At 55.7% G+C, this 26,916-nt stretch overlaps 1 protein-coding gene across 1 annotated transcript in view; it reads right to left on the minus strand.

Moving 5' to 3' along the window:
• Positions 1 to 267: 267 nt before the first annotated feature.
• Positions 268 to 26,916, minus strand: part of LOC122383070 (fat-like cadherin-related tumor suppressor homolog) — a 116,170-nt gene continuing 89,521 nt past the window's right edge. The window contains exons 20-51 of the mRNA XM_043369175.1: positions 26,320 to 26,562; positions 25,576 to 25,812; positions 24,337 to 24,534; positions 22,585 to 22,773; positions 22,094 to 22,221; positions 21,584 to 21,761; positions 21,077 to 21,285; positions 20,713 to 20,857; positions 20,273 to 20,443; positions 18,840 to 18,993; positions 18,378 to 18,547; positions 17,903 to 18,085; positions 16,139 to 16,356; positions 15,747 to 15,897; positions 15,250 to 15,423; positions 14,729 to 14,968; positions 14,136 to 14,333; positions 13,663 to 13,851; positions 13,061 to 13,275; positions 12,517 to 12,654; positions 11,833 to 11,976; positions 11,246 to 11,497; positions 9,814 to 10,621; positions 9,209 to 9,540; positions 8,848 to 9,009; positions 7,530 to 8,507; positions 6,995 to 7,165; positions 4,130 to 4,277; positions 3,733 to 3,840; positions 3,212 to 3,364; positions 1,406 to 1,730; positions 268 to 984 (exon numbers count right to left, since the gene is read on the minus strand). Of these exons, the coding sequence (XP_043225110.1) occupies positions 843 to 984; positions 1,406 to 1,730; positions 3,212 to 3,364; positions 3,733 to 3,840; positions 4,130 to 4,277; positions 6,995 to 7,165; positions 7,530 to 8,507; positions 8,848 to 9,009; positions 9,209 to 9,540; positions 9,814 to 10,621; positions 11,246 to 11,497; positions 11,833 to 11,976; positions 12,517 to 12,654; positions 13,061 to 13,275; positions 13,663 to 13,851; positions 14,136 to 14,333; positions 14,729 to 14,968; positions 15,250 to 15,423; positions 15,747 to 15,897; positions 16,139 to 16,356; positions 17,903 to 18,085; positions 18,378 to 18,547; positions 18,840 to 18,993; positions 20,273 to 20,443; positions 20,713 to 20,857; positions 21,077 to 21,285; positions 21,584 to 21,761; positions 22,094 to 22,221; positions 22,585 to 22,773; positions 24,337 to 24,534; positions 25,576 to 25,812; positions 26,320 to 26,562 (7,451 nt within the window). The 3' untranslated portion in view covers positions 268 to 842. The remainder of the gene's footprint in view (positions 985 to 1,405; positions 1,731 to 3,211; positions 3,365 to 3,732; positions 3,841 to 4,129; positions 4,278 to 6,994; positions 7,166 to 7,529; positions 8,508 to 8,847; positions 9,010 to 9,208; positions 9,541 to 9,813; positions 10,622 to 11,245; positions 11,498 to 11,832; positions 11,977 to 12,516; positions 12,655 to 13,060; positions 13,276 to 13,662; positions 13,852 to 14,135; positions 14,334 to 14,728; positions 14,969 to 15,249; positions 15,424 to 15,746; positions 15,898 to 16,138; positions 16,357 to 17,902; positions 18,086 to 18,377; positions 18,548 to 18,839; positions 18,994 to 20,272; positions 20,444 to 20,712; positions 20,858 to 21,076; positions 21,286 to 21,583; positions 21,762 to 22,093; positions 22,222 to 22,584; positions 22,774 to 24,336; positions 24,535 to 25,575; positions 25,813 to 26,319; positions 26,563 to 26,916) is intronic.

A 26,916-nucleotide genomic window follows, 5' to 3' on the forward strand; every position in this document is an offset into this window, starting at 1 on the left:
TCTCTCCTCTCTCTCTCTCTCTCTCTCTCTCCTCTCTCTCTCTCTCTCTCTCTCTCTCTCTCTCTCTCTCTCTCTCTCCTCTCTCTCTCTCTCTCTCTCTCTCTCTCTCTCTCTCTCTCTCTCTCTTCTCTCTCTCTCTCTCTCTCTCTCTCTCTCTCTCTCTCTCTCTCTCTCTCTCTCTCTCTCTCTCTCTCTTCTCTCTCTCTCTCTCTCTCTCTCTCTCTCTCTCTCTCTCTCTCTCTCTCTCTCTCTCTCTCTCTCTCTCTCTCTCTCTCTCTCTCTCTCTCTCTCTCTATCTCTCTCCCCTCTCTCACCCACCCGCGGCAATAAACGACTAAAGCTCATCACAATTCAGCCAGACAAGGCAGATTCGTCGGGTCGGCAGACACGCACACAACCGGCGGCGTTGGTACTTCATCCGACGCACACGCACATAAAACTCAGTCGGGCCACGCGCCGACATGTCACTCGCCGCTGTCTGGCACATACTGTCTCACCCAGCGACCCGTCTATGGTTAGCAAATCTCTGTTCGGACTCGTACGCACCCACCAGAACAGGGTGTATGTGTGGTCCTACTGAGGGCCAGAGGTCGGCGGCGGCTGGCCTGTCTGTATCGGCCCGCCACAACAAATACCTCGTGATCCGGCCCGTGGCCACTAACTCCGCGGTCTCACCGACTCCGCACGGGTCGGCGATTCGGAGACGGTCCTCTCAGCTGCCTTCAGGCGCACACCAGCGCCCCCTGCGCCGGCCGAGGCGCGGCCACGAGCTCTGTGCCCCGCGCCGGACGCCCTATCTCTGAGATCTGGGCCGCCGCCGGCCGGGCGGCCCGGTCGCGTCGTCAGATACGGGAGCTGGCGTCGTCCGACTCGATGTCGCAGAGCTGGCCGGCGTCCTCGCTCTGACTGCCGGCCGTCAGCGACTCCAGCTCGGCGTACGTGCCGAGCCGGAGCGGCATCCGGTTCCGGGCCGGGTACCGGTACCTGCCGGCCGGTACCGGGCGTCAGAGCGCCGCCGGGGCACAGAGCGGAGGCATATAACGTTCAATCAAAAATATATCATTGATAAAATGTATCGCATTTGCATCATGCTTGCGCTGATATAGACAAGTTGCCGAGTTAAAAATGCCTCAGCGGTATACGTGCCAGATGGTACGATATCTGATGTTGTCAAGCAAGAATATGGTGGAACATCATTAATAAGAAAGAGTTCTTAAGCCCTTTAACAAGACCATTCAAATCTAAATCTAGTAGAGTACCCAATGGGCGCCAATGCAGCGAATTCTGTCACATATGCACGGGTCACGGTTTACCAGTTCCGACCTCCCGAGTCCCGCTCCTGCCTAGGCAGGCGCGGCTGCCCACCTGTAGGCGCGGCTGCCTACCTGTAGGCGCGGGTGCCTACCTGTCGAGCCGGCGCTGGAGCGGCGTGTCAGCCTCGTTGTCGGTCGTCTCTGCGCCGCTGTGCGCCGGCAGGTAGAGGTTGGGGTGCGCCGCCAGCCCGTAGGCCAGGTCGCCGCCGGCCAGAGAGGACAGCTCCGACACGGAGGCGCCCAGCTCGATGCCGTGCTCGGAGAGGATGCGGTCGAAGTCGGTCGGCTCCGGCAGCGTGTCCAGATCGGACGTGATGTCGTCGCCGTCGCCGTCGGCCGTGTAGTCCGACTGCTGGTCCTCGTTGAGTGTTTCGAGGACGTCGTCATCGTCTGTGACGGCGCCGCACGCCGCGCCGTCTGGCGAGAGGGACAGGTCAGCCAGGGGCGAAACAGAGCGGCCACGGCCCGGTCACGGACGGCTGAGCTCCTAACGGACCGCGCCGGTCACAGCTGACAGTCGATACTGCACGGACTGAAACTATAATTGGCAGTGATCGGTAACCGTAACCAAACAGCCCACATGACGATTCACTAAACAGCAGTGAGTATAGTCAGCCGTAACCAAACAGGCGAAACATGAAAAACCACTTCCGAAGGCTGCCGCTCAGCATACATCTCACCATGAATGCTTGAACACCCACACGACAACCCAACAGGTGACTGTGCAGAAACACAACACTGCACACCTCACGTACAGCGCGTTACACGGCACTGACACAGTTCACCGATACAATGTCTGATTCGTGCATCACTAATGTCTTGATTAGGCGGCGATATGTCAGTGACATGCCGAAACGAAGCTGGTCAATGGTGTGTCAGCTCGCACGGAGTCCAGATTCAGGCGCAGGGTGTGCGTACTGTGCTGTCTGTACAGTGCCTCAGTGCCGGGTAAGTGCAACACTGGCATTCACCAACCGAAAAATAAAAACGGACAGCGAACCCAATCCAATGAGGGAAAGGAAGGTATTCAGTTATCATCGCGACAGTGCCGAGACTTAAGCACAATACGATACAGGCCAAGGCGAACTAAAAATAGTGTAGTAGCTTCGGACAAGAAATAAAACTAGTTCTTGAAGGGGATTAGAATAAGAAGCTGTCAAAACCATAGATTTTCTTACTGGGTTCAGCATTAATGGCTCGACAACACAGTCTTGTCGGCACAAGTCTTCAGTTGTTCGCACGAGGAACAAGATCCTCTTGCACCATACACTAATCATATACCGTAGGAACACTGAGGATCGCTTTATAAGGAAGCAGAGGTAACAGGGTCAGTGATATATATAAATACGTTAAAAATATACGCTCTATTCATTGTCTACGGAGGCTACTGCTGATTCTAGTGAACAATAAACTGGATTAGATAGGGCTGCAGGAGCGAGTGAGTTTGGAAGTGACATGTTGATATGGCCTCTCCGGGCGTCTAAACCTTGGTTTCGTATCTCCTCCTTGGCTCTGTGAAAACAGCCGACGGAACGACTGATATGCTCATTCTTGAAAAAATGTTCTGGTTCATGGTTGGATATTTGTTTGTATCAGGCGCGGGGTTCGAATTAATTTCTGACACGAAACTGATATCTTAATTACTTTGTTTGATATTGGGCACTAAAAAGTATCTCATCAGAAAATGGCGTGATAAATAAGCAACGATGAATATTGTGATTGATTGGGCCCTCGAAATGCGCAATTGCTGGCACCGAAATATGAGACACTGACCAACTTGGCTACACCTCGCATTCTTCCCGCGTTACTCCAATCTCCCCATATAATTAATCCCCATCTCTCTCTCCCTTTCTTTCGCCCACTCCTCCGCCTCCCCGCCCCCTCCCACACACACTCACCTATGGGCGCGCGGACGCCCGAGTTGCTCTCGTTGCTCTCGTTGCTATGGTAACTGGACGAGTCTTTGACCTCTGACCCGGCCACCTCTGTGATGTTGGGCAGCGGCGTTTGACTGGTGGCGCCCGCCCAGTCGGAGCAGTCCCAGTGGTACTCTGTAGGGCCACATGGAACGAACGCGCGTCACAATGTGATACGATACATAAAACCGATTACTGAACACTAGGCGACGGAGGCAATGTTGGTTTTAACAAAACATCATAGAGCTACGTTTTGTTTGGGATACAATATATCGTCTGGAGGCCCTTCACCTGCTGCTTCCTGTATAACATGCCCTACCGTACGAATCGTATCAATCACATGTTTATAGGTAAAGCTGCTAAGCCGAAGGTACAAAATGACCATGTTATCACGTATGTACCAACCGGATAATCCCACACCGTTGTAAGTACGCTGGACAAAAGCAGCGACAGGGACCGACCGGGAAGAGTAGCGGGGGAGGGCAGAGTGACAGAGCGCTCACCGGGGGTGTCGGGTGAGGACAGGGCGGTGGCCCCGACCACTCGTCGCGGCTTGTCCAGCGGTGGCAGCTGAATTCGGTTCAGCGCCGCCAGCTGAGGGTCCGTCTGGTCTGGAACGGCGCGGGGCGGACACGGCGTCAGGAACGGTCCAACATCAGCACACGGTCACCAGAGAATCGGAGACTGATGGTAGTGGCGCTACTACCTGGGCATTTTCGATAAACGTCTGATCCAACCAACGGAAAAAAACGAATATTTACGGTATCTGGCAACCCAATTTCTAACCAAACAAACAATGGACATAAAAGAGTTTAAAATCATTCTTGACGAGCCCACTAACGAACCTAAAATTCTACAAACTCCACCGGACGTATCCCTAGGGTAGATGCCAACACTTACCATTCTGTATCTTGTGCATGTCGTAGTAGGACGGTTTGATGTTTTTGTCCATGTCTCGGAAGGTCTTCTCCAGCGTGTTGGAGGCGCTGACGTCAGACGCTGTCGCTGCCATCGACGGAGCCACGCTCGCTGTAGGCTTGTTGAAGTTCTGAAACGATAAACAGGTGCTCAGGTTAGGTGTAAGATCTAGTCGCAAGGCCAAGCCTGCTTTAGGCTAGCTGAAAAACAATGTAAAACGGGTTAGCCAGCGCCTATTTACTGAACTGCAACTACTGAGAGACGCATAAAAGTGGGCCCGACTCGCCACCTGAAGTAATGCTAGGAAGAGGCTAAAGCTGGGCCCCACTGACGTGCAGGCACTTGGTGGTGGAGAGGTAGGAGTAGAACTAACTAGTCTGGTCCCCCACCTGACCTGCAAGTACTGGCACGCGCTGTGGGGTGGCGCGACTGACCTGCAAGTACTGGCACGCGCTGTGAGGTGGCGCCACTGACCTGCAAGTACTGGCACGCGCTGTGAGGTGGCGCGACTGACCTGCAAGTACTGGCACGCGCTGTGAGGTGGCGCCACTGACCTGCAAGTACTGGCACGCGCTGTGGGGTGGCGCGACTGACCTGCAAGTACTGGCACGCGCTGTGGGGTGGCGCCACTGACCTGCAAGTACTGGCACGCGCTGTGGGGTGGCGCGACTGACCTGCAAGTACTGGCACGCGCTGTGGTGTGTCCCGAGTCCCGACTGACCTGCAAGTACTGGCACGCGCTGTGGTGTGTGTCGACTGACCTGCAAGTACTGGCACGCGCTGTGGGGTGGCGCCACTGACCTGCAAGTACTGGCACGCGCTGTGGGGTGGCGCGACTGACCTGCAAGTACTGGCACGCGCTGTGGGGTGGCGCGACTGACCTGCAAGTACTGGCACGCGCTGTGGGGTGGCGCCACTGACCTGCAAGTACTGGCACGCGCTGTGGGGTGGCGCGACTGACCTGCAAGTACTGGCACGCGCTGTGGGGTGGCGCGACTGACCTGCAAGTACTGGCACGCGCTGTGGGGTGGCGCCACTGACCTGCAAGTACTGGCACGCGCTGTGGGGTGGCGCGACTGACCTGCAAGTACTGGCACGCGCTGTGGGGTGGCGCGACTGACCTGCAAGTACTGGCACGCGCTGTGGTGTGTGTCGACTGACCTGCAAGTACTGGCACGCGCTGTGGGGTGGCGCCACTGACCTGCAAGTACTGGCACGCGCTGTGGGGTGGCGCGACTGACCTGCAAGTACTGGCACGCGCTGTGGGGTGGCGCGACTGACCTGCAAGTACTGGCACGCGCTGTGGTGTGTGTCGACTGACCTGCAAGTACTGGCACGCGCTGTGGGGTGGCGCCACTGACCTGCAAGTACTGGCACGCGCTGTGGGGTGGCGCGACTGACCTGCAAGTACTGGCACGCGCTGTGGGGTGGCGCGACTGACCTGCAAGTACTGGCACGCGCTGTGGGGTGGCGCCACTGACCTGCAAGTACTGGCACGCGCTGTGGGGTGGCGCCACTGACCTGCAAGTACTGGCACGCGCTGTGGGGTGGCGCGACTGACCTGCAAGTACTGGCACGCGCTGTGGGGTGGCGCCACTGACCTGCAAGTACTGGCACGCGCTGTGGGGTGGCGCGACTGACCTGCAAGTACTGGCACGCGCTGTGGGGTGGCGCGACTGACCTGCAAGTACTGGCACGCGCTGTGGGGTGGCGCGACTGACCTGCAAGTACTGGCACGCGCTGTGGGGTGTGCCGACTGACCTGCAAGTACTGGCACGCGCTGTGGGGTGGCGCCACTGACCTGCAAGTACTGGCACGCGCTGTGGGGTGTGCCGACTGACCTGCAAGTACTGGCACGCGCTGTGGGGTGTGCCGACTGACCTGCAAGTACTGGCACGCGCTGTGGTGGGTGGCGCGACTGACCTGCAAGTACTGGCACGCGCTGTGGGGTGGCGCGACTGACCTGCAAGTACTGGCACGCGCTGTGGTGGGTGGCGCGACTGACCTGCAAGTACTGGCACGCGCTGTGGGGTGTGCCGACTGACCTGCAAGTACTGGCACGCGCTGTGGGGTGGCGCGACTGACCTGCAAGTACTGGCACGCGCTGTGGGGTGGCGCGACTGACCTGCAAGTACTGGCACGCGCTGTGGGGTGGCGCGACTGACCTGCAAGTACTGGCACGCGCTGTGGGGTGTGCCGACTGACCTGCAAGTACTGGCACGCGCTGTGGGGTGGCGCCACTGACCTGCAAGTACTGGCACGCGCTGTGGGGTGGCGCGACTGACCTGCAAGTACTGGCACGCGCTGTGGTGGGTGGCGCGACTGACCTGCAAGTACTGGCACGCGCTGTGGTGTGTGTCGACTGACCTGCAAGTACTGGCACGCGCTGTGGGGTGGCGCCACTGACCTGCAAGTACTGGCACGCGCTGTGGTGTGTGTCGACTGACCTGCAAGTACTGGCACGCGCTGTGGTGTGTGTCGACTGACCTGCAAGTACTGGCACGCGCTGTGGGGTGGCGCCACTGACCTGCAAGTACTGGCACGCGCTGTGGTGTGTGTCGACTGACCTGCAAGTACTGGCACGCGCTGTGGGGTGTGCCGACTGACCTGCAAGTACTGGCACGCGCTGTGGGGTGTGCCGACTGACCTGCAAGTACTGGCACGCGCTGTGGGGTGTGCCGACTGACCTGCAAGTACTGGCACGCGCTGTGGTGTGTGTCGACTGACCTGCAAGTACTGGCACGCGCTGTGGGGTGGCGCCACTGACCTGCAAGTACTGGCACGCGCTGTGGGGTGGCGCCACTGACCTGCAAGTACTGGCACGCGCTGTGGGATGGCGCGACTGACCTGCAAGTACTGGCACGCGCTGTGGGATGGCGCGACGTCCAGGTCGTCGGCCGCCGAGCCGTAGCTGCGGATGGTGTCCAGATTGTTGAGCGTCGAGTAGGGCGGCTCGGAGGGCCGACTGTTGGCTGCGCCGGTGAACGACGCCGGACGGGCCGGCAGCGTCCCCGCGGCCTGTCGGACGGAGAGTGGTCAGAGGGGTCAGTAAGGTCAGATGACAGCAGTCAGTGACAAGTGGTCAGAATGGCCGGACGGGCCGGCAGCGTCCCCGCGGCCTGCGGGACGGAAGGGGCAGTGAGGGTTGGACTGCAGACGGACGAAATAAGACAAAATACCGACATGTTGTTCAGATGTGACGGCATAAGCAAACAATGTGACAAAGCAATGGCACTAAAATGTCATCATATGTACTACCGCACCACGATAAAACTAGATATTGCTCAGAACGGCTGCGGGTCGTTAGAAGTCGTAAGGTGAAATCAATATGATAGGTAGTGCAATAAAAAATACGTGCTGTGCGCGTTTGTGTGTGACGTACCGAAGTGTTGGCCTCCAAGTTGGACACCTTGGACATCCGCTGATACTCGCCGCGCGGGTTTTTTGAATTCAGAGTCTGCAGCAGGATCTCGTTGGACGCGTCCTGACCATCGGCACGCTGACGCGGCGTGCGGCTGCGCTTCCGGCGCGACTGCCGCCAGCACACGATCAGCAGCGCCAGCAGGAACAGCGCCAGAACGACGGCCACCAGGCCGACAATGTGCTCCAGGGTGACCGAGAGCGGCACGGCCGGCGCCGGCGCCGCCGCCAGGCTGCACAGCTGGCCCGTCCAGTTGGCCGCGCACTGACACCGGAACGAGCCCGGCACATTCACACACGTGGCGCCGTTGCGACACGGGCTCTGCAGGCACTCGTTGACGTCCACGGCGCACAGCGGCCCGGTGAAGCCGCGACACTTGCACAGCGGCCCGAACGTGCCGTCCTCGCAGGCGCCGCCGTTCAGGCACGGGTTGGGCGCGCAGTGCAGGCCGTACTGACACCGGTCCCCGGTCAGCCGCGCCGCGCAGTCGCACCGGTACCCTCCGGGCGCGGCGCGCTCCGCGCTGCACACGCCGCCATTCAGACACGGCGCCGAGGCGCACGGGTCCGAGTCGACCTCGCAGCGCGCGCCGGAGAAGCGCGGCGCGCAGAGACAGCTGAAGCCGCCGGGCCGGTCGGCGGCCGGCGCGCAGCGGGCGCCGTTCAGGCACGGCTGAGTGTCACACACACCCGGCTCGGGCAGCGCGGCGCCGCAGCCGGCCGACACGCCCACCGTCCGCACCAGCTGCGCCGAGCCGGCGCCGTCGGCCCGGTGCCGCGGCAGACGCTCGCCGTCCAGCTCCAGGTTATCCAGACAGCCGGTGAAGCCGCGCCGGGGCTCCCTGGCGGCGCCGCCGGCCGCAGGGACCGCCACCTCGGCACCCACGAACAGCAGGCGGCTGGCCACCGAGAGCACGTCAAAGTAGCCCGGCGCCGCGCCCTGCCAGCACAGACAGACACACAGACGGGAGTCAGCGGCGGCTCACTGCGCGGGGCGGATGGCGAAGAGACAGGGAGGGAGAACATACACAGAGCTGGAGCGACTAAGAAGACTAGCTTTTATCCGAGATTTACGAAGCAATTGGCTTTATGAAAGCCCACGTAACAACAGCATTCTCAGACAAAATGTTAACATCGAATGACACATTATTCTCTTTCATACGCTGAACCCCTTCATTACCCGCATCAAAAATTCCACCCGTACAAACAGCATCACCCGCACTAACAACAGTCAGCTTTCCACACTAGACTGGCAGAGAAATCTAGCCAGCCTCGCTGACCTGCGCCCCGAAGTCCCCGTCGACCAGGATCTCGGCGCGGTTGCCGAAGCGCTTGACGACCACGTTGTGCCATCGGTCGTCGTTGAACTGTGTGTCGGGCACGAGGACCAGTCCCTCACCGCTGCCACAGTCGAACCGGTACTGAATCTGGCCGTTCACCAGCTGAGGGCGGGGGGGGGGGGGGGTCAGTTGGTGAGAAAGGGGTGGTCAGCTGGAGAGAGAACGATAATTGTGCCAAGAGTCCAAAACTGAAGTCCTTTGAGAACCAGCAGCGCGACCACAGCCAGCCATCTTTTTGGCCTGCCATGCACCACATAACATCTCTCTCCAATCACCGTCCCATAATTCGCAGCCAACCTACCTCCAGAATGCTGTACTCGACTCCATCGGCCGCGTACACCAGGGTGGCGGTCGGCTGGCGGGTCCGCAGACTGAGCCGCAGACTGGAGCGGCTGTGCTGCGCCTGCATCAGCCGGTACTCGGCGAACCCGTCTCCACTGAGAGAGAAGGGCGCTCCGGGGGTGTAGCACTGTCCCTCGCGGCACTCGGAGGCCAGTAGGTCACAGCGCGGACCGGTGCGCCCCTCGGGACAGCGGCACGTGAAGCCGGACGCCGTGCCGTCCGGGATACACAGCTGGTAGTCGGCGCACGGAGCGCGGCCGCACTCGTTCACCAGGTCCGTGCACAGCTCACCTGGGGAACGGGGAAACGATGGGGTTAGACTCATGGGGTCGGAGAGGTGATAGGCGTGATCCCATATTGATGGTGGAATTCATACAAGGAGGTGAAAATTACACACTGGCATACGCTACGTAACCATATTCGAACGATAGGTACGATTCCTGATAACACATTCCTGCATGTAAAAACTCTGGTTGCCACCATGTTCATGACATTACAATGTTAATTGCCACACTAACTTTACCAAAATAAATCAGCTCACACTAACGGGCTGTGTCAACTCACCTCCGAAGCCGACGTGGCACTCGCAGCTGACCTCCCGGCTGTGGCGGGGCGACACGAAGCTCACAACGTCAGTGGCCACGCTGACCACCTGTTCCCGATCGAACACGGCCACGTCGGAGCACACACCGTGGCCGCCGCAGGGGCTCGGCTCGCACCCGTCCGCGTCCACATCGAGCAGCTGCACGCCCAGCTGTCGGCTGATGGCCGCCGCGCCGGCCTTCAGACGGCGCCGCACCACGGCCGGCTCCATCCAGGCGGGGCCGCGGCGCACCGCCAGCAGCACCTCCAGCGCCGGCTGCGAGCCGCCGGCGCGCCGCCGCCGACCAGTGCCGCCGCCGCTGCGCTGGACACTCAGCACCAGGATGTCCTTGGAGCGCACTTTGAGCTGTTTGCGCAGCGCGCGCCGGAACGATTTGAGGTGGCTGAGGACGAACGCGTACGGCGAGAGGGCGTCCAGTTTGACGCCGACGGCGTGTCGGGCCATCTGCTCGGTGATGTCGCGCACCTCGACCGTCACGTCCGTGTAGCTGGTGAACTTGCCGTCCGTCACCGACACGTTCAGACGGTACAGACCGGCGTCAATGCCGGCCAGTGTCACCAGGGACCCGTCGTCGGGGTCGAGCTCAAAGAGCCGCTGCAGTCCCGCCTGGCCGGGGCCGGCCGTCAGGCTGTACTGGAGCCGGTCGTACGGGTCCTGGTCGGAGGCGTGTACCCGGCCCACCACGGCGCCAGGGAACGAGTCCTGGTAGGACTGGATCGAGACGTGCAGAGGGATCAGCACCGGCGGGTACTGCGGCTCCTCGATTATCTGAAAAACAGAACGAGATGGACTCAATAAGGCAGGTACTGCGGCTCCTCAATGATCTGAAAACAGAACGAGAGGGACTCAATAAGGCGGGTACTCAGGTTCGATTATCTGAAAACAGAGCGGGACGGGGTCAATAAGGCGAGTATTGAGGCTGCTGGTCTGGTTTGGTCTGGGCGGTCACCCTGGTGCACCGCCGGGGCTGACCCCGTCACAGTGGACGGGCCACACAGCCCCACAAACGGTCACCCAACGGCACGTGAGCCTGCAGCCTCCCAGGAACTACTGAAGTACTTCGTCAGATGAAGTTAGAGGTGCGGATAAGGATTCGAATGAGGAACTGATGGAAAAGTCGGAACGGTGTAACGGTAGAAAGAACGCTGGAAAGGTAGGAGTAATTTCACATTTTATTTTACGTAAGATATAGTTGAAAATGAAATAGCACAACCATCGCATACCAGGACATTGGATGGAGAAAAAAGTCCAACAAAGAAAGGTCTCCCAACCAGGTTTTCCCAGTGCTCACCCTTCAAACCACCCACTCCTCTTCATTCTCCCCTTCTATCTCCTGTCCTCCTTCCCTTCCGCCTGCCTCTCTCCTCCTCCCCTTCCCCTCACCGTTCTCACCTTCACATCCACCCATGTCTCAGAGAACCGCACGTCCTCTCCGTTATCGTAGACCCGCACCAGGAGCCGGTAGGTGTCGCGCTGCCGGTGGTCGAATTTGGCCGCCGTGCGCAGCTGGCCGCCGGGCGTGATGACGAACCAGTTGCCGGCGTTACCGTCGGCCACTTCGAACGTGAACGGGCCGGCGTTGGGCTCCTCGTCGGCGTCCGTGACGGTGAGCTGCAGCAGCTCGTGGCCCGGCGCCTTGTCCTCCTGAGGACGGGGGAGGAGGGGCGTGAGGACAGTTAGAGGGACAGCGAGAGTCGAACACCTCATGGGTAGCTGCTTATTACATTGTGACAGGAGTACGGCATATGAGCAAATTCACAAACGATAGGTGAACAGGTTTACAACGGCACATCAATGTAGCTTAAGTATGACCAAAAATATGACATCACCCATTCACATTCACTTCGAAAATGCAGTTAATCTGTTTAGAATGCCTATGCAATATGCGCACTACGTAGCTCGACAACTCATTAACAGCGGAGTTGCGTGCCTGAAGTAGCTCTCTCGAGCCCAGCGGGACGCCGGAGGACGGTCCACACCTGAATGACAGCCTCGTATTTGGCCTGGCTGAAGACGGGCGGGTTATCGTTGGCGTCGCTGACATGCACGTTGATCTGGGCGGTGGAGCTGAGGGACGGCTCTCCCATGTCTGTGGCCGTCACCTCCAGACCGTAACTGGATACCTGGACACAAAGTAAAACAGAGGAGTTAGCCGCCAAGGAGTACCGCAGTAAGTCTACAGCGGTCTACAGCGATGAGGAAACTTTATGAGATGTGAGGTAGCTAATGTTCAGCTGATATACCTTACTTGGATCTTAAACTACGCTTAGTTGCAAGTTATGGGCCGTATTCACGTCGATCATTTTCGTAGAATTTTATTACGCATAACCTACTTCTCAAACATTTTTTTTTTAAATTCAGTTAAGTTCAGTTCAGTTCATTTTATTGAGTGATACAAACAAAACAATTACTTGAGCTCCGTCGATAAAAACTTAAGAAGTGTCGACGTGAATACCTAAGTATACTTACGAAAGAAAGTCGACCTACGATGTCGACGTGAATACGGCCCCTGGTAATTGCCAGGAAGTATAGTGCGTGGGAGAGGAAAAGCAAAAATAATTCAGGGGGTAGGGCACAGTTAACCTGTCCGCTAACCACTGTTGATGTAAAGCAGGCCCGCAGTTCAGCCCTCCCCGCCGTGTGATCCCCGCTCCGCCTCTTACCATCTCTCTGTCGAGCTGCGTGTTCACGTAGACATGTCCCGTGTCACAGTCCACGGCGAACTGACCGTGCGGGTCGCCCCCGGTCAGCGAGTAGCGGACACGCGCGTTGGTGCCCGCGTCCAGATCAGCCGCGTGTACCTGGCGTCACAGACGGGTCACAGGGCGTCACAGACGGGTCACCGGTCAGAAAGGAGGTGGATATGGGTAGGCCACGGGTCAAAACAGAGGTGGATACGGGTCATAGGTCAGATCAGGTCAGGTCGGTTAAGCACTGGTCGGATAAACAGCCGTGGTGAGCGGGCGGAATTTTTATCCATTTATTAGTGTTTTGCTTGGTTTGGCCAAGAAGCTCATCTGACATTACATATTTGACAGAGTCAAAAGAATACAAGCAGCACTCAGCTGGAGTGCATTGTGCAACGTCTGTCTGCTCCTGAAGCGTAGCTTAAAATAAAATAAATCCTTCCTCCTCTCCAAACCCTTTTCAGAGGCAACATCACAATGAAACAAAACTGACATATTCTTCCCCTCTCCATCCACGCACCTGCAGGACGCGTTCTCCAGTGGGCACATCCTCCCTAATAACTGCGCTGTACACCTCCTGTCCGAACACGGGCATGTTGTCGTTACAGTCGAGCACCGTGACGTTCACCGTGGCGTGGTTACTGAGCGGCGGCGTGCCGCCGTCACGCGCCTCCACGGTCACCATGTACTCGCGGGCCCGCTCAAAGTCCAGCTGGGCGGTCACCGATACGATACCTGTGGGACGGGGGACGGAGGGTCAGAGGGGGTATGGAAGGCTGGGTGTTTGATGGACTGAGAGCTGAGATTTTCACGGAAACGAGCGAGACTGAAAACTTCAATGAAAAACAATTCCAAATGACTACTTTCCAACGGCCGAGGAAGCATCGAAAGCATGGGAGCAAATGTAAGTGTTACTGTGAACTAATCGTCAGTATCACCATGAACCACATACGCCTTGCATTTCTCGACTATAAGCTAAGCCAAGCTGCTTCGAGCTAAGCTGCTTCGACATGCAACGCCTGACAAAAGCTGGAATGCAGGCTGTCAGGCGTACCGTATCATTACGTCCACACCCTTCACTGCTCCACCGTTCCCAGCCTCCCAGTCCCTCTGTCCTCTCACCGGTTTTTCGGTTGATCTCGAACATGTTGTGCTCGTTGCCGCCGATAATGCTGTAGCTGATCTCGGCGTTCACCCCCGAGTCACGCGAGGTGGCCAGCAGTTTGAGCACCTCCGTCCCGACTGTGGTGTTCTCGTACGCGCTGGCGTGGTACATGGTCTTGGTGAACTCCGGCGCGTTGTCATTAACGTCTGTGGGAAACGAAGAACGCAGGAAGGTCAGAACAGATCATGATGAATGGTGATAATTCTGATGTACGGGCACAGAGCCGATTAATTTATAAAGTGTCCACCCAGCACAGGTCATGTGGACTGTGGTAGAATGTTGAGAATCCCCAAAAACCAAAAGTTCAACCGAACTTACAGTGAACTTTCCAGCGACAGTGACCTGAACTTTCGAATAACACACAGCTCACGCATTAGGTTATGAGCTGACTGATTTCTAATGAAGACCCCTATAATCTCTGTCCACCCACCCTGCACGAGCAGTATAACGGCGGCGGTGCCGGAGAGCGCCGGCGAGCCGCCGTCAGTGGCCATCACACTGATGTTGAACATGGCCTGCTGCTCCCGGTCCAGCGGCCGGGCCAGCGTCAGGACGCCGGTGCGCGGGTCCAGCAGCAGCTGGCTCTCCTCAGAGTCCACCAGACTGTACTCGAGCTCGGCAGACGCGCCTGGGGAGAGGGAGAAAGGGCAGCGGTCAGCTGGTAGTCGAGGCCTGAGGTCAGCGATCGAAAGATAAGCAAAAATCAAAATATGCTCGTCTTAAAACGCATAATTTTCACATCAAACACATCACATCAAAACTTCGTATCTGCCTCCGCCAACTCCAGTCAACATCTCTTCCCCAGAAACCTCCATAGGTACTCCTCTTTTTTCCCTCTCCTTCTCATCCTTCCTTCCTTCCTTCCTTCCTTCCTTCCTTCCTTCCTTCCTTCCTTCCTTCCTTCCTTCCTTCCTTCCTTCCTTCCTTCCTTCCTTCCTTCCTTCCTTCCTTCCTTCCTTCCTTCCTCCCTCCCTCCCTCCCTCCCTCCCTCCCTCCCTCTCTCTCCTCTCTCCCCTCTCTCACCCAGATCGTCATCGCTGGCGTGCAGCCGTCCCAGTATGCTGTTGACGGGCGTGTCCTCAGGCACGGTGAGGGACACCACTGACTGGGGGAAGCGCGGCGGACAGTCGTTCACGTCCAGCAGGGCGACCGTCAGTCGACTGGTGCACTCCCACTCGGGCCGGCCGCGGTCCTGCACGTGGGCCACCAGGTGGTATACGGGGCGCGTCTCGCGGTCCAGCGTGCCAGATACCTTGACGTGACCTGTGAAAAGGGGAGGGGACGGTTAGGTTAGCTGTGAGTCAATTAGCGGCGTGAATGAAATATTCAGCCCATACATCTGTGGTATAGCAGCTAACGTGTAAGATGTCCGTCAGATCTTTTTTTTTTTTACTTTGATTATACAATCGCATGTAGCAAATAGCGGAAGTCTAAACTATCTTGCTGTGGGAATTGCTGAAAGCAATCACTCACTCTCACAACTCACGATTCCATCAAAGCTACCACCTACCCACAACCTCTCCCCTCAATCCAAGTCGTCTCACCCAGCGCCGCGTCGATGGAGAAGTCCTCGGCGCCGTCGCCGGCCAGGTAGTAGAGCAGTCGTCCGTTCCGACTATCGTCGGCGTCCGTCGCGCGCACAGTGAGTACGTGCTGCGGAGGCGCCGCCTCGCTCAGAGTCACCTGGTAGTGCTCCTCCTCACACTCCGGCGCGTTGTCTGAGGAGACCAGATCGGAGGGTGAGGCGTGTGAGGTGTCTATGAGAAATAGGACAGAGAGGTTTATCGAAAGCCGTCTTTTTTAGGTATGCATTTAATGCATCATTCGTGGAGGTTGCGATTATACCACAATGCAATGCAAACGTCCGTTACAAAAGCTATTTATGAATTAAATACGGAAACATGTAGGCTTATTTCCACTAACCCCGTCTTTAAAGAACAAATATTTAAAAGCATCCTAAGATCCGGCATCCAATCCATCATTCCCTCACCCCCAGGCTCCACCTACAACTGTACAGATACGGTACCCAGCTCGCACTTACCATTGGCATCCAGTACGTCGATGTGTACGACAGTGGTGGCCACTTGGGAGCCGTCGGTGGCCGTCACGGCCAGATCGTAACTGGGCACCGTCTCCCGGTCCAGTGTGCCCAGAACAAACAGCTCACCGCTGTTGGAGCCGCTCGAGACGATCTGAGGGAAGGAGGCGGGCGGGGGCAGACGAGTTCAGTGAATTGGTGACGAACATTCACACACTATCCTATCCTAATTACTGACTAATCATTCATTCACCGTGTCATAAGCCACAAGACCCCCGAAACTAGCACATCACCTCTACCTCTCCTCTCCACCGTTTTCTCTGTTTATCTCTCACTTCTCTTCCTGCCATTCCTTTCCGCCCCTGCCTCCCCTTACCCTTCTCCCCCATGCTCACCTCGAACTGGGTGTGCGGGTCGCCAGCGGTGATGTAGAACCGCACCGGTTCGGTGATCTCGTCCGCGTCGCTCGTGCTCAGTCTCATGATGGCCGTGCGAGGCAGGGCGTCCTCATTGACCACGGCCACGTACCGCGAGCGTTCGAACACGGGCGGTGAGTCGTTCTCGTCGGCCACTGTGATCACCACACTGGCGGTGGCCGAGCGGCGCGGCGAGCCTGACGGGGGCGGGGGGGGGGGGGGGGAGAGTCAGTGGCGGAGACAAGGGAAGGCTGGGAGATCTCAGGGCCCGAGATGTAGCTGAGAGGTTCACTAACTGGTTGACAGCAATCTTGGTTATGTAAATAGAAATGAGTTATAACCGAAAAAATATTTATTGGTATTACAAAAGTTGAATTTGCATCGTGAAAGTAACGGGTAAAAAAAGAAAGAAAAAAATAAAGTAAAAAAAAAAATAAAACGCGTCCCTCCCTCTACGTTGCTCCTGCCCCACGCACCTCTATCGGTGGCGACCACAGACAGCCGGTAGGTGTCCTGGGTCTCACAGACCCCTCCCCCACACACCTCTATCGGTGGCGACCACAGACAGCCGGTAGGTGTCCTGGGTCTCACAGACCCCTCCCCCACGCACCTCTATCGGTGGCGACCACAGACAGCCGGTAGGTGTCCTGGGTCTCACAGACCCCTCCGCCACCCACCTCTATCGGTGGCGACCACAGACAGCCGGTAGGTGTCCTGGGTCTCACAGACCCCTCCCCCACCCACCTCTATCGGTGGCGACCACAGACAGCCGGTAGGTGTCCTGGGTCTCACAGACCCCTCCCCCACCCACCTCTATCGGTGGCGACCAGACAGCCGGTAGGTGTCCTGGGTCTCACAGACCCCTCCCCCACGCACCTCTATCGGTGGCGACCAGACAGCCGGTAGGTGTCCTGGGTCTCACAGACCCCTCCCCCACCCACCTCTATCGGTGGCGACCACAGACAGCCGGTAGGTGTCCTGGGTCTCACAGACCCCTCCCCCACACACCTCTATCGGTGGCGACCACAGACAGCCGGTAGGTGTCCTGGGTCTCACAGACCCCTCCCCCACCCACCTCTATCGGTGGCGACCACAGACAGCCGGTAGGTGTCCTGGGTCTCACAGACCCCTCCCCCACCCACCTCTATCGGTGGCGACCACAGACAGCCGGTAGGTGTCCTGGGTCTCACAGACCCCTCCGCCACCCACCTCTATCGGTGGCGACCAGACAGCCGGTAGGTGTCCTGGGTCTCACAGACCCCTCCCCCACGCACCTCTATCGGTGGCGACCACAGACAGCCGGTAGGTGTCCTGAGTCTCACAGACCCCTCCCCCACCCACCTCTATCGGTGGCGACCACAGACAGCCGGTAGGTGTCCTGGGTCTCACAGACCCCTCCCCCACGCACCTCTATCGGTGGCGACCACAGACAGCCGGTAGGTGTCCTGGGTCTCTCAGACCCCTGCCCCACCCACCTCTATCGGTGGCGACCACAGACAGCCGGTAGGTGTCCTGGGTCTCACAGACCCCTCCGCCACCCACCTCTATCGGTGGCGACCACAGACAGCCGGTAGGTGTCCTGGGTCTCACAGACCCCTCCCCCACCCACCTCTATCGGTGGCGACCACAGACAGCCGGTAGGTGTCCTGGGTCTCACAGACCCCTCCGCCACCCACCTCTATCGGTGGCGACCACAGACAGCCGGTAGGTGTCCTGGGTCTCACAGAACCCTCCGCCACCCACCTCTATCGGTGGCGACCACAGACAGCCGGTAGGTGTCCTGGGTCTCTCTGTCCAGCGGCCGGAGCGTGGTCACCCAGCCGTAGCGTTCGTCCACGGCCAGCACCGAGTGCAGGTGACCGGAGTCGGCCGACAGACGGTAGCGTACCTGGCCGCTCGAGGAGATGTCCGGGTCCGAGGCGGACACTGCCAGAGCAGAGGGAGGGAGAGAGCCGTCAGATGATGGGAAATGAGCAGGAGTAATACGACGCCAATATGCCGATTCCGCGCAGATGGGGCATGCAAAGAGCTGTGGAAATGGACCCAAGTCTAAGACCGACGATGGCAATAAACCAAAACTGAGAAGAGGCATAGAACGGGAAGGTTACTATGCATTATCGGCAAAGGTACACCATACAACGAGCTTGTAAACGCGTCTAGTTCACGGTTCACGGTACAGTACACTCCCCTCGGTACACACAGTACACCCTGTACTCACCCTGCAGCGCCCGAGTACCGGCCGGCAGTCCCTCGCGCACGGTACCGCTGTACACCTGAGCGTCAAACACGGGCTCGTTGTCGTTAGCGTCCATCACGGAGAGCATCAGGTGCGAGTAGGCCACCAGCGGCGGCAGCGCGTCCGAGCGGGCGGCGATCGTGATGTTGTACCTAAAACACGAGACGTGCACCGGTCATAGGCGCGGCTCACAGCATTCTACCTGCGATCATCTGGCGACTGACGAGTACATGGTTAATGGAACATGCAAGTGATATTGCTAGCGTTCATTGCTCTGGGGCTTGAGAAATGCAGCCAGTTTCCTTAGAAATGTAAATGTTCCATCATACCATTGGAGGCTAAAATCAAATTATTAACAAATAAATAAATAAATAAACAAATAAATAAAAAAGTATGCTATCTACAAAGGATCAGGCAGTCCTGTCCATTTAGCGTCCGACTCACCTGTCCACCGACTCCCTGTCCAGACTTTTGGCGAGGATCAGCTGCCCGTCGGCGTCCACCTCGAACATATCAGCCGACGGCTCATTGTGTACAGATACCACAGAGTAGGTGAGCGTGCCGGTGCCGCGAGCCTGTACCGACGTGATGCGCGTACCTGCGGACACGCGGCGGTACATCAGTGGTACGGTCAGGGTACGGTGTGGTACGGGCAGGGTACACCAGACTAGTACAGCAGCCGGGTACCTTATGGTGTCTAGATGTGTCGCCTATTAGAAAAGTAAGTTAAACGGAAGCAAAACTTTGAGCGAAACGGTATTCTATCGCAAAAAGGCAAACACAAGTTCAGTGGCTGAATTGTGAGCGCTGAAGTTAGCACTTTGGTTATTTAATAACGTGGGATTATGAAACAGATTTGCATGTAAATCAGGTACAACGAATCAGGTCAGGCTCAGGTACAACGAGCACATCAGAGATGCTAGAAACAGAAAAGAAGACACTCCCTTTGGCTTCCATCAAACCAAACATCCAGATATTCAGCTGGGCAGCGACAACATCTCGATCCAAATTTTGCATGTCTCCAAAGACGGTCCAGACAGAAAGATTTGGGAATCAATATACATTCGTGATCTGAAACCTACCCTTAACACACAAACCTCATCGTGGTCTTTGATACGGCGTGGTACCTGAGCCTGACAGACTGATCGACATCGATCAACTGTTTGCAAGGTGTATGTATGTCCTATTTGTATGTTGTATGTGTTTGTGGTTTTTTTTTTCGCTGTATGTTTGTGTGATGAATGTATTTAAGGTGTTTTACTTCACAATATCTGGGCCTCCTATGTGTTCAAAAGAATCTGTTCAAAAGAATGATGCACGATACGATACGAGGTTTATTTGATGTTAACTTATACGATGTTTATTTGATACGATGTCGATCTACATGCATGTGTGTAACGAAATGTTCTTGCGCCGCCAACTGTTATATAATATGAAGGAAGTACTGGATGAAATAACTGCAGACAGAACTATCAGCCCGAATGCATATTTTCTCAAATGTTTGCGAATAAAACTCCAGAGCTGATGATGGCGCAATGCCGAAAGCTTCTCAAAAAGTTTGTTTTATTTCGAATCCGGAATTTACTTTTAGATAGAATGAGAGTGAGGTTAATTTTCTTAAGATTTGCATGTATGCAAATCTTGCCATAGTTTGCTGAAAGTTTGCGCAGCTGAAAGTTTTGTACCTTGCCGGTGGCGCTTTTACCAGAACAGGAAGAATGAACATTGGACGGGCACTTACGCAGTCACCTAAACAACAGAACTCAGCCGCTTTTCCCTCAGAATTCATGTGAGCCATTCTACATTCCTTCTCCGTCTCTGAAGAGTCACACCCTGTTACCAGCTGGTTCGCAAGCATACTCCTGTCCCCTACTTACCGACGGGGTCGCTCTCCTTGAGGAAGAGCCCCTGCGGCCCGGTGCGGAGCGGGTCGAACACAGGCAGGCCCTGGCTGTCTGCCAGTACCACCACGTCGACAGGCACATCCGCCACCAGGGGCTCCGAGCCGCCGTCCGTGGCGCGCACAAACAGCTGGTACACGGCCGATTCTGCAGAGCGGGGATGTCAGAGGTCAGTCGTTGGCAGGCGGAAGACAGAATATAAGGATCACTTATGTAGATACTGCCTATTGGCGCTATACGAGACTGAAACATCGTGTCTGACTCTACATTATCACATGACGTCAGGAACAAACAACTCGCAGCGCAACGAACACACCGTTAGCTCCCTCAGTAGATGATCAATGCCATTGTCCACGATCCTGAGTCCCATCCCTCCACCCCATATGATGTTCCAGAGTCGTCAGTAGAAGTCTCACCAAGCTCGGCGGGCTGCTGCATCAGGATAATCTCTCCGGTATCCGTGTTAATGTCGAACACCTTGCGAATGTCGGATTTCTCCGTCTCGTAGATGGAGTAGGCTATTCTGGCGTTATCGCCCTCGTCAGCGTCAGAGGCAAACACCTGGAGAAAGGAGAGCGTAAACAGTGACAACTGCGACAAAGCATAGATAAAACTTTTCACATATTCAACACAGATGTGAGTTAGGCTAAAATACAGCGATAGAATACACACCTCTCGGAAGCGGATTATCCCACGAAGCAGATAGAATAGGGAAGACTACTGTATCAGTTCTTACCAAGGAACACTGACCCTCCCCCCTCCCTCCCTCCTCCCTCTCACCTTGCAGACCACATCGCCGGCCGAGCTGTCCGGCCCGACGGTGGCGCGGTACTCCTCCAGCTGGAAGCGCGGCAGGTTGTCATTGACGTCGGTCAGTCTCAGTTTGACGGTGGCGTGGTCGGACCGGTGGCCGCCGTCCGTGGCCCACACGGAGAACTCGAGCAGCGGCCGCGCCTCGCGGTCCAGCAGCTGCCGGGTACTCACCACACCTGCCGGACGGAGCGGGGTGGTTAGAGGGACTGGGGGCTACTCCGATTATCAAAGACAAGGCTGCTTTATTTCTATAGCGGTTGCCGTCAGCCGGAGAAGTGGGAGCAAAGTTGAGCTTCATCAAGGGGATACTAAACCACTCACAAAATGTTCACTGTCATTTATCTGAGCCGTTCCTAAACCATCCCCATCGCATCAAAACTACCAAACATATAAACATACCCCTGTCTACGACCATTTCCCTTCATCCCTCTGCTCCCCTCCCCTCCCCTCCCCTGCCGCCCTCTCCCCACTAACCGGTGGTAGCGTTGATGGTGAACACCTCCCTCCAGACGTCGGACGGGATGCTGTAGGTGACCTGACCGAACAGGCCGCGGTCCGGGTCCACGGCGCGCACCCGCACCACCTCTGTACCGCTGGACACGTCCTCACGCACGTCCGTCTCGTAGGCCACCTTGTCGAACGCCGGCGCGTGCTGGCGGGCGGAGGGGGACGGGTCAGTGAGGGGGCAGGGGCGTATACCGACTGGGGTCTAGACTGAGATAGACATCTTTGTGTGCCAATTTTGAGACAGTGAATAATTTCGAGACAGTCCCCATCACTGTTAAAGTCACAAAACATATCGCGTCATTTCCCTACATCACAAAGAGAATTGTTAAGACAGCAAGTCACAGAAGTACGCCAATCAAAATCGCTTTTAGATTGCCCTGAGACACAGGCAATCCACCCATTTCATATAAGAATTTACTACGCCTTACACAAGGAATCTATATTCGAAAAAGCTGTATGTGTGGATTCTGTCATTACCTTGTTGGCGGGCAGCAGCTCGACGACCAGCGGCACGTAGGTGTGGTGCACCCCGTCGGCAGCACTGATGTTCAGGTGGTACTCGGCTGAGTCGCCGAACGCGCGGATATTCGCCACCGTAATCACACCTGGGTCGTGACGGAGACGGGGGTGAGCGTCACGAAAAATAACGGTTTACGGGTCGGAGGTTACGGCTGGACACTACCACTCCAATATCGGTGAGATCTTAGGCTAGATGCATCAGATTTGGAGCATATGATGGTTCTGTATGTTACATTGTTAGATGACAAAGTCAAACACTAAAAACCACAAAAACCAAAACCAAACCAAAACAGAACAACATAACAGAATAGAAGACAAGTTCAAACACGTCATCGGATTAATATCGAATAGACATTTTCAACAGAACCGTATACCAGCGCCAGTCCGATTCCAATCCTATCACATCATCCTACCGCCTGCAGCCCATCGGCACCCCATCCGCCACCCACCTGTGCGTTTGTTGATGTAGAACATCTGCCTGTCGTTGCCGTCGGCGATGCGGTAGGTGATCACGTCTCCGTTGTCCGGGTCGTGGGCGCTGACCATGGTGACGAACTGGCCCCGTACGGGCAGCTCCGTCAGCCGACAGTGGTAGCTGGCACGCTCGAACGTCGGCATATTGTCGTTAATGTCCTCAACTGCGCGGGGAGAGAGGACGGGGAGGTGAGAGAGAGAGAGAGAGAGAGAGAGAGAGAGAGAGAGAGAGAGGGGGAGAGAGAGAGAGAGAGAGAGAGAGAGAGAGAGAGAGAGAGAGAGAGAGAGAGAGAGAGAGAGAGAGAGAGAGAGAGAGAGAGAGAGAGAGAGAGAGAGAGAGAGAGAGAGAGAGAGAGAGAGAGAGAGAGAGAGAGAGAGAGAGAGAGAGAGAGAGAGAGAGAGAGAGAGACGGAGAGAGCATTGAGTTGGCGAGAGTTCGCAAAAGTGACGCACAGCACGCTATCACAGCGGAAACCAAAGGTCAGCTGCGGTGTTTTGTGTGGCGATTGATTAACCTCACGGTGCCGTGAATAAAGCCTGAGTAAACAGACTCTCAGAGTTATTGGAGTCGCCTATTGCACGGCCGGGTTTCCACTTGCAATGTATTTACATCCTCAGTGCAGACCGTTCAATACGGGAGACGCAGTAGTCGCCCACACTGCCCCACCGGCTGTAGTCGGTAGTTACCCCCAGTGTCGGACAAATTTACAGGTCCTACAGTACAGAGAATACAATGGGATATGTAGTTGGTGTCTGTCACCTCTCACAGGACGTACCGGGAATACCCTACAGCGTACTTCAGCGCGGGCCGATAGGACCGATTGCTGTGTTAGGAAGCCCCTCGGCACACGAGTCTTACGCAACTACTATAGTATAGGCGCTGAAGAGCCTCAGTACGAGAAGTAACAATTCTGATGCGCGCAACGACGACAATATTATCTCCGTGTACAGCTAAATGATTCCTTTGTCATAGTTTGTGATAGCCCATCGTCGCGTTCGCCGGTCGGCGGTCAATAGCGATCACAAGCTCATTACTAAGCGGATTGTCAAAGTTGCCGTAGTTAAATCAGTTAAATATGATAACGTGATGGGTAGGTAACTCGGCCCGCACTTCATTTAGTTGGCGAAGCCATTTTGGTAAGTGCCCGTTTGATCGATACATTTGGTGCTTTTAGGAACACATCAATGGCTAACGGTAACACAAAAGCCGGCTAATATTCGCTGAAATTGACGTAGGATTTCTACCATTGATAAGTAGGAACACACGACCAAAGACGACTTTGATGCTCGAATATCAAGATCAAATATTCGTGTGAGCTTTGAAACCCGGAAAGACTGGGAAGCAAACTCATTAGCAATAATGACTCTTCCAAAGAATGGCTTTTCCACCTGCTTTTAAGATATTTTGCTCAGTAAAACCTTCTCCCTAGCTCGGTCTAAGAGATTAGATCCATTAGGGATAATTATTCGCCGTGACTAAGTAATGGAGTAAGTGGCTGTCCCATACTTCCCTGCAGTAACTCTTACGTGACAGTAAAGCCAGACGGAGAGAAATTGTGAATATACGGGAAACAATGGAAACATGGAAACAATGAATACGGCAGCGCGGTATCCCTCTCACCATTAACCGTCAGCTGCGCGGTATTCTCTCACCAATAACTGTGAGCTGGGCGGTGCGGTAAGCGGCCGCAGCACCCTCTCACCACTGTAAGTTCTTTCCTTCTCACCATTAACTGTGAGCTGCGCTGTGCCGGTGAGCGGCGGCGATCCGTCGTCAGACACTGTGAGCACCAGTCGGTGAGATCTCTCCAGCTCGTAGTCCAGGTAGCTCCGGACCATCAGGCCGCCGTCCGCAGACATGTGGAACAGGAAGCTCTCCGAGCCGTCAGCCTTCTGAACGCGGTAGATCAGCGGCCGGCCAGAGTCTGTCGGGGGGGGGGGGGGGGGAGCGGTGCGTTAGAGTGGGAGGGGGTCGATGTTGGGGTGGGGGTGGGGGGTGGGGGGTGCATGGTGGTGAAATGAGGGCGCATAGTGCAGCTTGACAGAAAAGTATTTTATCATAATAACTGAACACTTCAATCAAAGAAGAAATGCCGAAAAGGATTCATACACTTCATACGCTGCATACGTTGATAGCAAAGGAGCTATGGTTACAAGATATGTACTGCAAGAAATGCGTAGACGATTGCAATCAGATGACTCGAGTAGTAGGTAATTCAGAGTACGGTAAACGCTCGTAGTTTGAATAATGCACTACAGTGTACGCTAACCTCATGAGGAAGCCTTAAAAATGTAACACCAATCACAGGGAGGTCCCCCTGCGGTATGTCGTTTAATACACTTACGGCGGCTTATCTTTAACACGTGGACTACACGAGCCCCACAGGAGTGGAGAAATTCCCAGCCGAAAAACGACAGTCCATTTCACAAGTTACAACACTGATATCCATACAAGGAGCCGGACTTCAGTCAGTTTTCAAATATCCGCGGCACATTATGCAAATGTCTCGTGCTCTCTCAGAAAGGTCACCAAGGAACCGTGTCGAATTAGCATACAGCTCCTGGCGCTATTGCATTATAGTATTTCCCGAGAACCCAAAGAAAAACGATAATTATATTTCTGCAACACCGTAGTTCCGCAGCCTAAGCAAATCAAATTTGTCAAGCAAATCGACATTCTTACAAATACAACGTCTTCAAATGAACAACCACACTTTCTTCGAAAAGCATTTAGCCTATCTACACTCTACAATCCTGCAGGCATCCTTACGCTTCGCACTCCGTCTACCTCGCTCTACCTTCCCTCACCTCCGTATGCTCTCTCTCTCCTCTCTCTCTCTCTCTCTCTCTCTCTCTCTCTCTCTCTCTCTCTCTCTCTCTCTCTCTCTCTCTCTCTCTCTCTCTCTCTCTCCCTCCCTCCCTATTCCACTCCCTGTTCCCCCTTAGAACATCAGACCGGCGCTCACCTTCGTCTCTATCGGTGGCTGTGACGGTCATAAGACGCACGCCCGGCTGGACCGCCTCGCTTGCCGTCACAGAGTACGTCAGCTGCTCGAACTGCGGCGCGTTATCGTTAGCATCCGTGACGTTCACCGTGACGGGCACGGACGTCACGGAGCCCGTGACGCGGTCCGTGGCCGTGACGGTCAGCTGGTGACGAGAGGATGTCTCGTAGTCCAGCTCACCGGTCACGTAAAGGACGCCTGCAGGGGGGGGGGGGCATTGGAGGTCATATCTGTGACCTAATACTGTGACGTGTTATTAGGGACGAAGGGGGGAGGTATGTTGACGAGGGGTACAGGGCTGACTGAATACACAATGTGAGAACGCTAACACCTGCCAGATCAGCTCCTCCAGCATCGGTGTAAACTTGTAATTTAAGCCGCTTGTAAGCGTAAACAGCTTGTAGTTGAATATTCATGACTTTATCAGAACACTTTAAATCTTAAATACCTTGTACTGCTAAATATTCATGCTGGCCAAGTTGTACTAAACCATCACGAAAATGTATGACAACCCTAATCCTACTAACAAAACATGGGAAATGCGTCATCTTCCCACTGAGGAAGAAGATAAAACCTCTGATACAAATCGTACAACCCTTCTCAATACCGTTCTTTTACAAAATATATTCCATCATTTTCACATCTGACACAGCCTCACACCTCACTCAGCCTGTCCACTGGTCCACACCTCTCCACCTGCCTCACCTGTGGTGAAATCCACATCAAACAGCACCGGCTGCTCTGCCGAGCTCAGCTGGAAGACGAGCGGCGAGCCGAGCTGAGCGGCGGCCGACGGTGAGGGCGCCGCCGCCTCCACGGTCAGCACGGGCGTGCGCCGCTCGGCAGCCTCCGAGACGCGCGCCCAGTAGTGCGGCTGGGAGAAGCGGGGCTGTGTGCCGTCCACAGTGGTCACAAGCACCTCCACCTCAGAGGAGAGAGGCGGGGAGCCTGGAGAGAGAGGGAGAGAGGGTTGTTAATGAGAGGGCTGCTGTAGTGACTCTGGGAGCTAGAGTACCTGGAAATGTTTTAATATAAAGGTTTATTTTGAACTTCAAAGGTTAGGTATGTGTTCGAAGGATGAACGCAAAACTATGCCAAATTCCGTTCCGATCCATCCACGCGTTTTGGAGATATTCGCGAAGAACATTATGGGATTGCATCAACCTCTCCCTGCTGAACCGACGAGGCTAAGCGACTTCCGAGGACAAATTAAACGGCAGACAAGAGACCTAAGCACCGGCCCACCCATTATCTCAGAACAAGTTCGAGCGAGCAAAGCAGCGCCATTTTTCATGGAGACGA

This window comes from Amphibalanus amphitrite, unplaced genomic scaffold, assembly GCF_019059575.1.
Source record: "Amphibalanus amphitrite isolate SeventyFive unplaced genomic scaffold, NRLGWU_Aamphi_draft 000153F_arrow, whole genome shotgun sequence".
NCBI classification, from domain to species: Eukaryota; Metazoa; Arthropoda; class Thecostraca; order Balanomorpha; family Balanidae; genus Amphibalanus; species Amphibalanus amphitrite.